Here is a 15535-nt window from a genome sequence, read left to right on the forward strand (position 1 = left end):
TGACGTCACATAAAAATGCGCAACTTTAAATATAGACAACACGTTCTATTTAATTAGATAGACTTTTTAATAAATGTTTTCTCCTTTAACATCAGAGTGCAGCGCCACATTAAATACGCACTACAATGACAATAGTTTATAGCGATTTTAAGCATGTCTTATTTTTTTTGGGGGGGGGGGGCAGAGCTTTGTGACGTCATATTTGAGGGGGGTCTCACTTTTTGTGACGCCGTGTGACGAGCGGGGGGTTAAAAATCGCGTGACGTCATTTATAGACGGCCCCCAAAGTATATGTTTCAATTGCATAAGGGGAGTGTGGTACATCAATTGCCAAGCTTGGGCAAGGCAGCAAACTACAGCAAAAAAAACAGTCCCAGACGGCAACGAGAGAGCACCCACAGAGTCGCTCCTCGATTTTAAAAATTGCACATTAAAATGTTACTGTCGATACACGGCTAAAGATGAAAGTTACACATCACACTTGCAAATGCAGTTGCACCCAGCACGAATCTGCATCGGGATATTTCCTGAAGGAAGATTTGCGATGCGTGTGTACTGAGTCTATGCAAGACAAAGACCCCCCCCCCCCCCGTATAGCCTTAACAGACTGTCGGGGCAAGTGCTGTTAGCAAGCGCCTATGAAGGCCGGAACGGATGGCCAGCACCACGCCTGGCCGCCTTTGTCTCCCCAGTGGCGATGTTTACACACCGCACCAGGTACTCATTTGAGGATGAGTCGACCTAGGGGAGGCCCAGAACCGGTTCACATAATCGTCACTGGTGTTTCAGCACACAACAACAACCGCCATTCGCCACTAAGTGGCGGTGACGTCACCACGACGCTTGTGCCAGGACATGTGCACCTTGAGGCCACGTGGAGTGTCGAACGCCCGCTGGCAGGAGGTCACGGGGCAGACCCAGATGCCATGGGTCGACTGACTTGAGATGACTGGCTGATGCACCACCTGTGCCCCCTACACACACACATATACGTGCATGCGCGCTCCATGGAGTACACGAGTGTGTGGGTGTACTGCATAGATATCAGACACTCGCATGCACGTCTTTGCATTTCATAGACTCAGTACACGCATGCGCTATGTGTACTTCATAGAAGTACACACACACTGGTGCGTGTACTCTGTACGCAGTATGCACATGGGTAGATAGAGTACACGTGTGAGGCCGTCCATAAATGACGTCACGCGATTTTGGACGATTTTTCAACCCCCCCCCCCCCTAGTCACACGGCGTCACAAAAAGTCAGACCCCCCTCAAATATGACGTCACAAAGCTCTGCCCCCCCCCCCTCCAAAAATATATAAAACATGCTTCAAATCGCTTTAAACTATTGCCATTGTAGTGCGTATTTAATGTGCCGCTGCACTCTGATGTTGTTAGAGAAAACATTAAAAAGTCTATGAAGTAGAACGTGTTGCCTATATTTATTTAAAGTTGCGCATTTTTATGTGACGTCACATTTCTCACCCCCCCCCCCCCCGTCGTCACACATCGTCACAAATGTCTGCCCCCCCCCCCCTAGGTGCGTGACGTCATTTATGGACGGCCCCTGTGTGTACACCTACAGTACTTATACACATGCGGTACTGCGACACGGCGTCATGTGTGTAGGGCTGTCACGTGGTGCAGTTGCCTGTGGCTGTGTGTGTGTAGGTTGACTCAGCCTCAAATGAGTACCTGGTGCGATGTGCAAACATCGCCACTTGGGAGACAAAGGCGGCCGGGCGTGGTGATGGCCATCTCCCCCCCTCGTGTGTCGTGCCGGCCTTCATAGGTGCTCGCTAACAGCACTTGCCCCAATAGTATGGTATAGGCTATACGGGGGATATTTGTCTTTGTTTTGTGTACATCATGGGAATCGGTAGTGTAGCGGTTAGCGCGCTATGCTACGAACACGGCGACCCGAGTTCGATTTCCGCTCACGGCCAATACCAGTGACGATTATTTGAACCGGTCCTGGGACGCCCGTAGGTCGACTCAGCCTCAAATGAGTTCCTGGCGCGATGTGTAAACATCACCACGAGGGAGACAAAGGCGGTCGGCCGTAGTGCTGGCCACCCACTCCCTCGTGAACCGTTCCGGCCTTCATAGGTGCTCGCTCACAGCACTTGCCCCAACAGTATGTTAAGGCTATACGGGGGATCTTTGACTTTGTCTTGTATGCATCATGGGGAGCGGTGGCGCAGTGGTTAGTGCACTGCGCTACGAACACTGCGACCCGAATATTTGTCCCGATCCTGGGGTTCCAGCACAGTATTGTGTAAATCGACTCCGCCTTAAATGAGTACCTCATTGGGGAAGACAAAGGCGGCTTTGTAAGCATCAGCATTGGGGAGACAAAGGCGGCTGGGCTTGGCGTTCAAAGGGGCTCGATAACAGTACTTGCCCCAGCAGTCTGTCACAAGGCTACACGGGGGGGGGGGGGGGGTCTATGTCGTTGTGAGTCGACAGAATCTCGTCCCGTCACGATGAACCCTCGCATCACTCAGCCCCTCCTGGGCACGCCGATCTCATTGGTCGCGGCCCAAGCGTGCGCCGCTATAAATACCGGGGCCGCGGGCGGCACGGGCACCCGACTCGGTACCACCCGGGACCTCGTCACCCACCGTATCCAGGGACCCACTCACCAGGTACAGGGATCCACTCACCAGGGACCCACTCAACCTCAAGAAGCAGGGACCCACTCACCAGGGACCCATTGAACCTGAAGAAGCGGGGACCCACTCACCAGGGACCAGGGATCCACTCACCCTCAAGAAGCGGGGACCCACTCACCAGGGACCCACTGAACCTGAAGAAGCGGGGACCCACTCACCAGGGACCCACACTCAGCCTCTGGGTTACAGTGACCCCTACAGCGGGACCCAACCAGCCACCACCACCCCGCCCCTGCCAGGAGTCGATCGCTCACAGAGGGACCCCACGCGCGTGTCGGGGACTTGCCCAGCGGAGTACGGCGGCGTCAGCGTGGGGTGAACCAGCGGCTGACGCTCAGCCCCGCATACACACCGCGTACACACAGAATACGCACAGCTTACACACAGCATAGGCACAGCATCCACACAGCATCCACAGCATAGGCACAGCATACATACAGCATACACAGCATAGACACATCAATCACACAGCATACACAGCATTCACACAGCATACACAGCATTCACACAGCATAGGCACAGCATAGGCACAGCATACATACAGCATACACAGCATAGACACAGCAATCACACAGCATACACAGCATTCACACAGCATACACAGCATTCACACAGCATAGGCACAGCATACACACAGCATACACATCATACACACAGCATACACAGCATACACACAGCATAGGCACAGCATACACACAGCATACACAGCATAGGCACAGCAATCACACAGCATACACAGCATTCACACAGCATACACAGCATTCACACAGCATTCACACAGCATAGGCACAGCATCCACACAGCATCCACACAGCATACACACAGCATAGGCACAGCATACACACAGCATACACAGCATAGGCACAGCATTCGCACAGCATACACACAGCATAGGCACAGCATACACACAGCATACACAGCATAGGCGCAGCATAGGCACAGCTTACACACGGCATAGGCACAGCATACACACGGCATAGGCACAGCATAGGCACAGTCACACATCTCACCCAGCGCACCCTGCCACGACGCGGAACTGATTGATGCCACACGACACCCGGGCCACAATCACATTCGTGATTAATTTACCGATTTGCCTTCGTGATGAACGAAGCGATGGACTAACCGGTGGACTCATTCATGGGCGAACTAAAACTGATTTGTGGTTGTGGCGAACCAGGTCACTCTCGCGAACGAGACTCACCGTGGCATCTCGAGTTCTCGCCTGCATGATCACACGAGACACACGCCACGTGCGCACGCGAATTGTATACTGACGCGTGACACGCGCTCATCACACCCGACACACCGATGCGCGACACACTGGCGACACACTCACCGCCACGCGGCGCACCGAAATTGCCGAGGGTCCATCAGCTGACCGTGACACGGACGGACGCGCCGTGCAGAGCCGCTGAGTGCGAAGACCCCGTCGCTGTTAACGCAGGGTCCAGAGATGGACTCCTCGCTCGAGTCGCAATCGATGAACTCCTTTTAGACACGTCTTGATTTGAAGCTTTCGTGACTGCAGGAATACATACTCTTTGGTTCTCTCGGTGAACTAAAACTACGTGACTTCACCGAAAGAACCAAAGAGTATGCATACGTCTTGTGGACCCGTTCACTGATTTGACGTAGTTGATCAAAAGAAAGTGACGCGTTAGTTAACGGACTAATTTATCGACGAAATCATTTAACTGACTTGGCCACGTAATTGACGACACTACGGACGGACTAACTGACGGACGCACGGAGCTAACGAAGCGCCAATGATGTAACGACTGCCTGACGCACGGATTTGCGGACTGACTGACCGATGGAGTGACTCGCACGATGCTGCTGCTTCCCTCCGCGTGACACCAGAGCCATGGGCAGGCGCGAACCGTCGGTGAGAGGTCCACTCGCCCACCTCGCACACCTCTTCAGCATCATCCTCCTCGTCCTCCCCCTGGTCCCGACCTGCTCGGCACAGGGCGCCTCCTCCACCAGAACTGGTACCCACGGGGGATAGGGACCCCGGCTCCCCGGCTGGAGGGAGTGAGGGGTGGAGGGGTGGGAGGGGTGGGCGGGTGATGGGACGGGGCGCGACGGTGATTTGGGAAGTCTTGAGGTTGTTGGGATGATGTGTGATGATGGTGATGATGATGATGATATTGTTGACGATGGGGTGATGTTTGATGTTGGGGTGATGTATGATGATGTTGATGGGGTGATGTATGATGATGATGTTGTTGATGATGGGAAGATGTATGATGATGATGTTGTTGATGATGGTGGGATGATGTATGATAATGATGACGATGTTGTCGATAATAGGGTGATGTTTGATGATGCTGATGATGTTGTTGATGATGGGGTGCTGTATGACGATGATGATGTTGATGATGGGGTGATGTATGATGATCATGATGATGATGTTGTCGATGATGGGGTGATGTATGATGGTGATGGGGTGATTATGATGATGATGTTGTTGATGATGGGGTGATGTATGATGATCATGATGATGATGTTGTCCCTGGCCTCTCCCCGTGCAGTCTCCGTGGAAGCTGCACTAAACGTTTCGCTGCTCAACTGCAACCCCTCCGATGCCCTCCGCCTCGGCCACAAAGCCTGTCTCGTGTGCGAGGACTCCGATGGGCCCATCAACTCCACGGTCACGTGGACGAGGAACAATCAAGTCGTGGCGACGACCGACGCCGTGGTCTGTCTCGTGGTGACCCAGGCGGACGAGGGAGTTGTCTTCAAATGCTCCAAGGGGACTCGGACGGGGCGGCGGCGTCTCGCGATCACCGGTAAGACCCCGACCCCAGAGATCGACCCCTGCTCCCAGATCCCAGAATTCCGCTACCGAATCCAGACCAGGCTCCTGCCCCACCGATCCTAGACTCAATTCCCAGACCCCCATAGCAGCGAACTCAGCCCCTGGCCCCTTTACGCCTTCATGAGGGACGCCAACCTCACCCGAGTCAGTTCACGGTGGATCATCTCTTGCCCGTCCGCGTGTCTCTCCACACCAACCCCCACGCGTCCCCCTTGCGACCTCGCTCGTCTCCGTGCGCCCCCCCCCCCCCCAAGGTGCATCCCCCGCTTTCTCCCCCGTGTCGTCCGTGTCCCCCACGCCTCTCCGTGTGCGCGCAGTTGACCCGTGCGAGATCCCCCCGCCTTCGGAGCAGACGGTTCAGTCAACGCGGCGCACAGACGTGACGCTCACCTGCAACATCTACAGCCGCCCACAACTGGCTCCAGGTGCGGACCCCAGTCCCCGTGTATCTCCGTGAGTTCCCTGTGTCCCGATGTGACCCCTGTATAACCCCGTGTCCCCCACGTGTCTCCACGCGTCCCCGCACTGAACGCCCGTGCGATATTCCTGCTCCATTCATCCCCGTACGTTCCTGTGCGTCTCCGTGCCCCCGCATGTCTCCGCGTGACCCCACGCTTCCACGTGTCCCCGTGCCCTCCGTGTGACGCTCAGCGTCTCCACGCCGCCACCGTGTCCCCGTTAGCTACCCAGGCAATCCCGCGTCCCCGCGTGTCGTCTCCACGCATCCCGAGTGTGACCCAGCGTCTCGGTGCGTCCCCCGCATCCCACCTCGCGTTCCCCGCGCGTGCGTGCAGGAGAGGTGCAGTGGTGGGTCGGGGAGGGCTGCAGCGAGGCGCTGTCCAACAGCGAGGGCCGCTACTCGGTGTCGTGGAGACCCGACTCCTCCTCGCTCTCCATCACGCGCGCCACGGACACGGACTCGGGGCGCTACTGCTGCGTGATCAACGGCACCTCCGGCACGTCCTCGCCCACGCCCTGCCAGCAGACATTCGTCCTCATCGTGGAGGGTGAGGACGTAGACCGCCACACGGGGGGTGGGGGAGGGTGGAGGAAGACGCCGCGTCATTCGAGACGGGGATCCGATATCCCAGATCTCGTGCGCGACCCCTTCGGCTACAGCCAGTGCCGGATTATCCCATGTTGTGTAGTAGCTACTACATGTGTAGTAGCTACTACACGTGTAGTAGCTACATGTGTAGTAGCTACATGTGTAGTAGCTACAACACGTGTAGTAGCTACAACACGTGTAGTAGCTACACGTGTAGTAGCTACATGTGTAGTAGTAGCTACATGTGTAGTAGCTACTACACATGTAAGCTACATGTGTAGTAGCTACAGGCCCCGCACTTTCAAGGACCCCGCGCTAAATGCTTTCAAGCTCTCAATTCCGGTTCAGTGATTCTACACTTGCTCTATTACTATAGTACTGTACCGCCTTCAACTTTTATGAACGACTGGGTGTTTAAGGTTTGTGATTTGTCGTATTATCTGGCTGTATATAAAATTTAAAAAATACAATCACTTTACTATGCAAGTAACAAAAATTCTGTTTTAATATTTGTGTTTTTTTATATTTAGGGCCCCTTTATAACAGACGCTACAGGAGCTTCCGTCTTCAGGTGGAACAGTCACAGCAAAATCGCTGTATCAAGTGAACAGCTCTGAGACACCCGAGATTATATGCAATTATAAGGCAGCTAAAAATTATAGGGCAGCTAAAATAATTTTACAGCCATTTCCATTTCTACCAGTGGTTGTACCCGCTCTCGTGCAGCGCGCCATCGCTTTCCCCTGAACCCCCTGCAGCAAAACAAAAGACGGCTTAACTTAGCCCTCCCCTCCCCACCCACGTCCCTTCCTGGCCCCCCCCCCCCTTACCCTGTATATAATCTCTCGGGTGTCTAAGAGCTGTTCCCTTGATACAGCTATTTTGCTCTGTCGGTTCCACCTGAAGACGGAAGCTTGTGTTGCCTCCGAAACGTCGTGATTTAATTTAGTTGTTTTCACTTATTTTATTTTACCTACGTGACTTTACCGAAAAAAAAACAAAGAGTATGAATCCTTGCGGTCACGAGAGCTTCAAATCTAGAAAGTGCTCCAGGCCCCGCACCGGCTAGAGCGCCTCCACACAGAACGCGCTCGTGGTTCTTCAAGCTGACGTCACTTCAGCCCCACCCACCCCGCGTCTCGCTAACGCCGTGTCCCCGTGTCCCCGTGTCCCCCAGGTGAGCCTCTGCCCATTGGCGCCATCGTGGCCGCCTTCGTGGTGCTGGGGTTGACGCTGCTGCTGATGGCGTACGCGCACCGAGACCGCGTCTTCACGGTGAGGCGAGGCGGCTGGCCGTGGTGGCGGTTCGCGTCGCCATCTCTCCAGGCTTGAACTTGCACGCGTCTGTGTTCGGGTGGCAGCCCGCATTGATTAGCACCGAGATCTCGTATCGCTGATGCCGCCGCGTTGAGCCGTATCACAGTTCACCGCACAGTACGGTACCGATGAGAGAGCTCGTGCCGGCCGAGAATTAAGCCCGGGTTTGCTCCGCGGCAAAGAGGTGGCGACCCTCCGCTGGCGGGTTGGCGTCGGAGCCAGGATCCCCGAAGGATGAACGGCGGCACGGGGCTCGCTGTGACTCCGGTGTGACCCCCGCGTCTCACGTGAGCGTTCTCCCCCCGCCTCCTCCCCCACCCCTCTCCACAGCCTTTGCTCCAGCTCAGCTGCTGTCTAAGCTGCACGGCACCCACGGAAGACGAGGCCACGCGGGAGTCGTGACGGCACCACGGGGATGCGCTGAAGCGACGAGCCGCGTTGGGTGTCGGTCGCGTCGGGTCCGGGACTCGCTCGGGAATTCTCGGCGATATGAACCGCGCCGGGTCTCTGCACGCAGGCACTTTGTAATCATCATCATTATAATTATTAACACAGTTGAGAACGCGTCACCGTGTGCCATCTGTGACCGAGTTGACGCGTAACCGGAGGAGCGGCGTGCGAGTTACCGGGGCAATCTGTGAAATTCCGCGTGGGCGCTTGCAGTCGAGGGCAATCATCAGGCGCGTGCGGTGTGGAACGAATTCGTGTCTGAACGCAGTCGACCGGCGCTCGCGGAAAGGGGCGCGCGCCGCGTGCCGCTGTGGGAACTCGGGTTTGGGAACTCCCGAGCCCCACGCGGTTCCAGGTGGAGCCACGCGGGTCCAGGTGGATCCAGATAGAGCCACGTTGTGCCAGATGGAGCCACGTGGTTCCAGGTGGGGCCACGTGGTTCCACGTGGAGCCACGTGGATCTAGGTGGAGACGAGTGAGGTGCTGGCTTCTATCGCACCTTGTTCCCGTGCTGCTGTCGATACCGCGTCGGTAATAAAGCCACGTGCGCGTGAAGTGACGATGCCAAGCGGGGAGGTGACGATGATTGTGCCCGTAGCCACACTGCCGGTGGCGGTGGTGATCGATGATGATGATGGCGGTGGGAGTGATTGTGAGGGTGGTGATCTTGCCGACAGCGATGATGATGACAACAATAAAGCTTATAGCATATGTGTTGATAATACTGGAGGCACTTGTGCAGTTGATGATGGTGCAAACATTAGGGCCATCGTTCTGATTATCCATGGGATATTTTTGTCAGTATACAAAATGATGAAAAATAAGAATAGGGGGTATGCTCTCTGGCAATAAAACAGGTGTTAATATGTTCAAACAACAAATATAAACCTTTTGCAAGGTATCAAGTCTGCATTAACCACACGTACTTGTGGCAAATATTATCAGAGCATGTTTGTTTGCATGTTTTGCTACTCGTATGTGTGGTTCATGCAGACCTGATGCCTTGCAAAAGGTGTCTTTTTGGTGTTTGAACAATTTAACACATGTTATAATGGCCAGAAAGAGTAAAACTACTATTCTATTTTTCATCATCATCGCCATTCTGACTGATAGTGATGATGTCAGTGATGACGATGCCAAAGCCACTCACGAAGCCACGAGGACGCGCGCCAGATTTATTGGAAGAGCACCACCTCCATACGAACCATACGAACACGCACACAGAGGGCACGAGACGCCTACAACGCTAGCCAACACACGTCACCTACACGGAGCTTGCAGCAGTAGCAGCACATGAGTCATCACGGCAGTGGCAGCGTCACAGTATCATCAGCATCATTATCATCATTATCATCAGCAGCAGCATCATCATCAGTATTACACGGTTCCATGTATATATGTATATGTACTGTATGTATTTATAGCTAAACAATCACGTGGCCAGGCTCGCTCATGGCTGGGCCCTCGAGCCACCGTTTTGTCGCGTTTTGGCCCCGTTTGGCAAAAACACAAAAACCTCTCCACCTAACTGCACTGCTAGGGGTGGGGGGGGGGGGGGCTGACAGCTTCATCCACGCCAGGGCGGGGGGGTCTCGTTATGAGCGAGGAGGGCAAAGGGGCTTTGGGTGGCGAGGGGAGACGATTGAGGGGCGGGCTGGCGGATGGAGAGGACGTGGGGTTTGCCACTTGTAAGGGTTTGACGCGGGCAGACGGTCCCAGAATTGGCGTCGGTGTTCGGGGTGGCGGGGGATCAAGAGAGCCCGCACGCCCTGAAGTCTGGGCTCAGAGTCGACCGCAGCTTTGACGGCCCTATACCGAACAGGTGGCGGCCCGAAAGGTGGGCGACAGCGACTTACAATGACTTGAGGAGTTACTGGCAGTGGTTGAGAGAAGCTCTGAGTGGCTGAGAAGTGTCTGGCAGTGGCTCGCAAATACTGGAAGTGGCCGTTTGTGGTAAGAGGTGACAGAGTGGCTGGTGAAAGAGAGCGTTTGGGAAAGGATGACAGTGGCTGGGAGTGGCTCAATCCAACCTTGGCAGGCATGGCTCGGATGAAACTGAAAACGAGTTCATTAATTGATATGCGTGCTCAGCATGATCTTAATACTCAACGGTGAGGCGCCTCTCCCCACCAACCACCCAAACAACCACCTCCACCAACCACATTCCCACCAACCACCCACATCAACCACCTCCCCACTAACCACCCAAACAACCACCTCCACCAACCACCTCCCCACCAACCACCCAAACAACCACCTCCACCAACCACCTCCCCACCAACCACCCAAACAACCACCTCCACCAACCACATTCCCACCAACCACCCAAACAACCACCTCCACCAACCACATTCCCACCAACCACCCACATCAACCACTCTCCAGCCCAGTTGACGATGTCACAAGTGGCTGGTGCTGGGTGCCGCAAGATGAGTCAACCTGGAGTCGAACTCAGGTTAGGGCGGCTCCAGCGCGAACTCCGGCTGCTGCAGCGGCCAGCGACCCGGTGTGCACGGCACCACGGCACGGGGAACCGGCACCACCGCCACCGCCGACAGCCCGGACCGCGGAGACCCAAACCCCGCTCCGGCCAAAGCCACGACCCCAACCCCGCGTTAAACACAACCACATTCACCTCGACTCTAAGGGGACGGCGTCACCGTAAGCCGCACGCACAAGGAGGGTCGTTGTGGGGGGTCACGAGGGGTATGGGGGGGGGCTCACGGGGTGGGATGGGGGCGGTAAAGGCACGACCCACTTCACGCTGTACACGGGGGGCGGGGGTCGATCGCTCCCCGCCCACCGCGCTCCACCGGCGCTCGCCGGCCATCGACGCCGAGCGAACGAGCCGAGACCGCTCGGCGCCGCGCGAAGACGGCGCCGTGGCGGGCCACCGCTCCCGCGCCGTTGCCCGGCGGCCCCGGTGACCCCCGGCGGCTCCGGCGAGCCGGGCGGCGCGATCAGTCGGAGGCGGCGCTGGGAGAGCCGTCGCCGGTCACGCGGCCCTCCATCTCCTGGCCCCAGGGCCCCGGCCCCGCCGCGTCCACCAGGCCCCGGCCCTTGGTCTCGATGGGGAGCAGCAGCGACGCCACCGTGGCCAGGAGGCACACGGAGCCGTACACCGACACCGACAGGTAGACCGACTTCGCCAGCATCACCTGGGGTGGGCGCGGGGGAGCGGCATGACGGACGGCGGGCTTGACGCGTGTCACGGTACCGGTGTGACGTCTACGTGCGCTGGTGACCACGTCCCTACCGGATTTACTTCAAGGGGTGCGCTGTGTTTAGTTTTGTGCATAAACAGAACATTATTCCTCAGTCACTGCCCGAGCTCATGCCCCATAACTCCAGCTGTAACCCTTCCACAGCCACCCAATGTTGGGTTAGGGCTATGGATACGGCGAGGGTTACAGGTAGGGTTATGATTAGGGCAATGACCCGGGCTGCAGAATCAGCAGACGCCTCCACCCCGGTTGCCAGGAGCACTGGGGTGGGGGCCACCAGGGTGGGGGCCGCCAGGATGGGGGGGGTGCCGAGGTGGGGGCCCCGCACCACCAAACGTCCCCTTGGCCCAGCCACGTTCACCCTCCTCTTGAGCGGCGAATCACTGCGATGGTGTCCCCCCACGCGACAGTTCTACTGCCCCCCCCCCTCCAATCTGAGTGGAGCTGGAGCCGAGCCTGTCCGGGTAATAGGCTTACCTCTAGTCCTAAGGATAGCCCTAACCCCTCACTCGAACCCTAAGCCTAGTCGAATCTTAAGTGTAGTCTCTTATCTTTACCTGGGCCTTAACTCAAACCTGTACCTTAGCCGTAACCCCGGTTCCACGCGGCAGGTGATTGACGCCGGGGGTTTGTGAACCCACCCGTGCGGACACTTTGAGCGTCGCCCTGCCACGTGCGAGGTGGGTTTCCTCGCACGAGAGGCCGCACCGCCCGCGGAGAGGAGTCGGCCAATGGTGGCACGACGTGCCGTTCGACGAAGGGGCCCCCCGAGAGCGCGAGGAGCTCTACGCGGACGCAGCATTCCGCTCGATCCCCGAGCAATTCTCAGTTTTCGTTTTATTAAACCCGCCCCCCCCCCCCGTAAAGCGAACAGCCACACGCATGCGGGACACACTTCCCGTTTTACCACCCTCGCGTCACGTGACCGTCGCGTGGGAGGCCGCGGAGCGAAGGTCGCGGCGTGGCCTTGGCCTCCGCGCGGAGATCGGGGCCGGGTTTACGACGTCGGTAAACGTCGCACGTGCCCCGACGGTAGCCGCCAGATTCGTCACGACGCTCACCCCCACCGACCCCCGCCGCCGCGACGAGCCGCAGACTCGCCGCAATCTACCTCGATTGCGGGGGAGAATCTCAAGATTGAGTCGTAAAAACCAGAAGACCTTGATGAGAACGATCAAGTGGTGAATGACCGTGCAGCGGCTCCACCTCCAACCGTCGTAAAACCGCGAGGCCCCCGGTTGCCTTTGATGTGTGATCGCAGAAGCAGTTTGGAGATTTCCAGCCGCCGCTCAGTGCGATGTGTGAAGGGGTGAGGTGTGATGCCGCGCCAATTCCCACGACACGGAGAACCGCGCGTGCGACGACCGATCTGAGATTCGGCAAAAAATGTAACGTCCGTCGATTGGCAGGGGGGTCGCCCGTGGCCCGGGGTACTCCAGCCTCTTCCGAGACGTCTGGGCGGCGCGGAAGCGTAGGCCAAGTACCCTCCAGCCGAAGGCGCTCTCTAGAGCTCCGTGTTCCGTCAGCGGTGACGCGAGCGGGCAATTACGGGGCTGCGCCTTTACGCCAGCGTCTCAGCGGAGGTTACTGCGTTGAGGGTGTAACAAAGCAAGCAACGCTGCAGGAAAGAGCTGAAGAGAGAGTCGACCCTCGATCCGTAGCGATTCACGGAATCGCCGGCGGTGTGAACGGAGACACACGATGCGACGATGACGTGGTACCTGTGCGATGAAGGGCGTCACGAGGGCGCCCACGCGCGCCAGGCCGCTGCACGTGCCCAGGCCCAGCGCCCGCGACGTGGTCGGGTAAACCTGCACACACGCGGTCACAACGACAGGCGAGCGGCGGGGATCCCGCACCTCCGATTAGCCGTGGCTGGCTACGTACGGTGCGAAAGAAGTTCAACGCGCACACATACACACACACACACACATCCCACACCGTGGGGTGGATCAGGGTCACCGCACCCCACGTGCCCTTCGCCCCTTGACCTCTCGACATGCGCCCCACGGCACGCGACCCCTCGCCCTCTGCCCTCGTCCCCACGCTCCCTGCCTGGTGCCCTGTGCCCTCAGCCCTGGGTCGGACTGGGCCAATTGGGGCTGGAGTTGTGCTGCCACGCACCCAACGTAAATGATTTGGTGGCCCACCGAGGTGAACATTTGAGGCAGGCCGAGTGTGAGATATATGACCTCGGCAGTGGCAAATGCCCCGGGTTGCTGGTGGGCCGGTGCCAACCGTGCCTGTGCCCAGTGGCCCCGTGCCCTCTGGCCCAGCCCCCCTGTGCCCCGTGCCCACAGTGTTGGGCGAGCCGGGCGTGGCCTCACCTCGGGAGTGTAGACGTAGGCGGCTTGGAATCCACCCGAGATGAAGGCCCTCGCGATGAAGATGAAGACCGTGAGCGCGGTCCTGGGCAGATCGAGTCACACCGCATTCAACCACAATCAACCGCGTGCACCGCGTGAACCCGGACTGAACCCCAGCCACCTCGTTGCATGTGAAGACAACGTCAGGAGGGAGCGCGCTGGCAGGGAAGTGGAAACCGGACTGGCACGCTCTCGGTGTGTGTTCAAATGCAAGCGACATGGAGGGGGCACGCATAGAGGGTGCAACTCGCCCACTCGATGGGTCCACAATGAAGTGCGCACGAGTTGGCGCTCATTTCCTCTGGAAGTCCTGAGTCAGCGGTGGAAATTCCACATCGCTATGGAGGGGAGTTCCGCAGAACGAGCGGTGATAATGCAACAGCACACCTTGAATAAAGAGGAATTGGTAGCAAATTTTCCATCATCATCATCAGCCATGGTCGATCCTCTGCTGGATGAAGGCCTCCACAAGCCACTGCCGCAACCTCTCACCATTCCCGCGAGAGCTAATGTCATCATCGCTTCATCTCCCCAGTGGAAGTCCTCTCGGACGCATTGCTCCATCCCTGCCGCTCCGTTATTGTCCGGGGCCTGTGGCCGCCGTCCCATTTAGAGACGGAGCCCTGCCCAGGCCCACCGACATTTCTTGAGTTACGTCATCGACTTGCGTGCGTGCAGTTCTTTCACCCGCGTGCTCCTCTGTCCCTCGTCGCAACGCCGATCGTGTAACCGCGCTGCTGGCGAATCCCAGTAGCTCGGCGGTCTAAGTCAAGCGACGACGAGTTAGACCCCGGGCGCTTGCCGCGCCGGTGCCGGCAGGCTGCCGAGTCTCACCGGACCCCGGCCAAGCCGGAGCGGCGATGTAGAGGAGGAGATGATGATGAGTGGGCGCATTTACAAGGTCACCACGTTACGGGCCGCGCGTTCACCTGCGTGAGACCCCCAACCACCGGTGCGGAATCGCGAAGGTTACGAGCTCGTAACGCACGCCGCTCCGCATCCTCGTCAAGGTTAATGGCGCCATAAACACCTGGTGATGCTCGCACAGTGTGCGCGGCGGCCACGCCGCTTTGATCGCGAGACCTTCGGGCGCATTCTCCGCTCGTTTTAGCGTCTTCCATAAATCTGCTGCCGCTGCTGCTGCTGTCATAGGAGTCGTCCGTTGCACGCCCATCGGCCCCGCCGAGTCACCACACCGGGCAGAGGTGTCCCCCCCCCCCTCCCCGGAGATTCACCTTTGGTCGCTAGGATACCGAGCCCCTCATGGAGGTTTTCGTGGGACAGGATGCGGCTTTCGACGAAGGTGGTGCCGACTGTCGAGTCGAGCGTGAGAGCGCGGCAGGCGCTGGCACGGAGCAGCGGCCGCTGCCAACGCCCCCCCGCCCGTTGCCTCTTCAGCAGCGGTCGATGCGGCGGAGCCATGACCCCCGTGATGGACCCCTGCTCCTCAATCACCTCTCACCTGGCTCTGCGTGAGGGGTCATCCGTCTGTCCGGACCAACCCTCTGATTTGCTGCAGCGGTATTCCTCACGGTGGTAGTGATCTCCACAGAGATGCTAAAGAGACCCCCGTGTCGGCCTTCATGAAACTGAAGGCCGACGCGGCACATGAGGGCGTGGGTGGCCAG

At 57.8% G+C, this 15535-nt stretch overlaps 2 protein-coding genes across 2 annotated transcripts in view; one reads left to right on the forward strand and one right to left on the reverse strand.

The window, feature by feature from the left end:
* Positions 1 to 2573: 2573 nt before the first annotated feature.
* LOC116950303 (transmembrane and immunoglobulin domain-containing protein 1-like) lies at positions 2574 to 9039 on the forward strand. The gene is made up of 7 exons (XM_032968025.2): positions 2574 to 2993; positions 4542 to 4672; positions 5216 to 5473; positions 5820 to 5927; positions 6297 to 6509; positions 7728 to 7825; positions 8198 to 9039. The coding sequence occupies exons 2-7, from the start codon at positions 4546 to 4548 to the stop codon at positions 8267 to 8269; spliced, it is 876 nt and encodes a 291-aa protein (XP_032823916.1). The 5' UTR covers positions 2574 to 2993; positions 4542 to 4545; the 3' UTR covers positions 8270 to 9039.
* Positions 9040 to 9478: 439 nt separating this feature from the next.
* Positions 9479 to 15535, reverse strand: part of SVOP (SV2 related protein) — a 42678-nt gene continuing 36621 nt past the window's right edge. Inside the window, exons 14-16 of the mRNA XM_032967862.2 lie at positions 13869 to 13950; positions 13263 to 13352; positions 9479 to 11475 (exon numbers count right to left, since the gene is read on the reverse strand). Of these exons, the coding sequence (XP_032823753.1) occupies positions 11278 to 11475; positions 13263 to 13352; positions 13869 to 13950 (370 nt within the window). The 3' untranslated portion in view covers positions 9479 to 11277. The remainder of the gene's footprint in view (positions 11476 to 13262; positions 13353 to 13868; positions 13951 to 15535) is intronic.

Source organism: Petromyzon marinus, chromosome 38 (genome assembly GCF_048934315.1).
Source record: "Petromyzon marinus isolate PM22_M1 ecotype Great Lakes invasive population chromosome 38, UKy_Petmar_22M1.pri1.0, whole genome shotgun sequence".
NCBI lineage: Eukaryota > Metazoa > Chordata > Hyperoartia > Petromyzontiformes > Petromyzontidae > Petromyzon > Petromyzon marinus.

What these genes read in the sequence shown, in the direction of transcription:
- LOC116950303 (XM_032968025.2), top strand. Translation starts at nt 4,546, where the DNA reads ATGGGCAGGCGCGAACCGTCGGTGAGAGGTCCACTCGCCCACCTCGCA. An exon ending in GCGGCGTCTCGCGATCACCG is followed by an intron (nt 5,474 to 5,819) that starts GTAAGACCCCGA and finishes GTGTGCGCGCAG; the next exon opens with TTGACCCGTGCGAGATCCCC. An exon ending in ATTCGTCCTCATCGTGGAGG is followed by an intron (nt 6,510 to 7,727) that starts GTGAGGACGTAG and finishes CGTGTCCCCCAG; the next exon opens with GTGAGCCTCTGCCCATTGGC.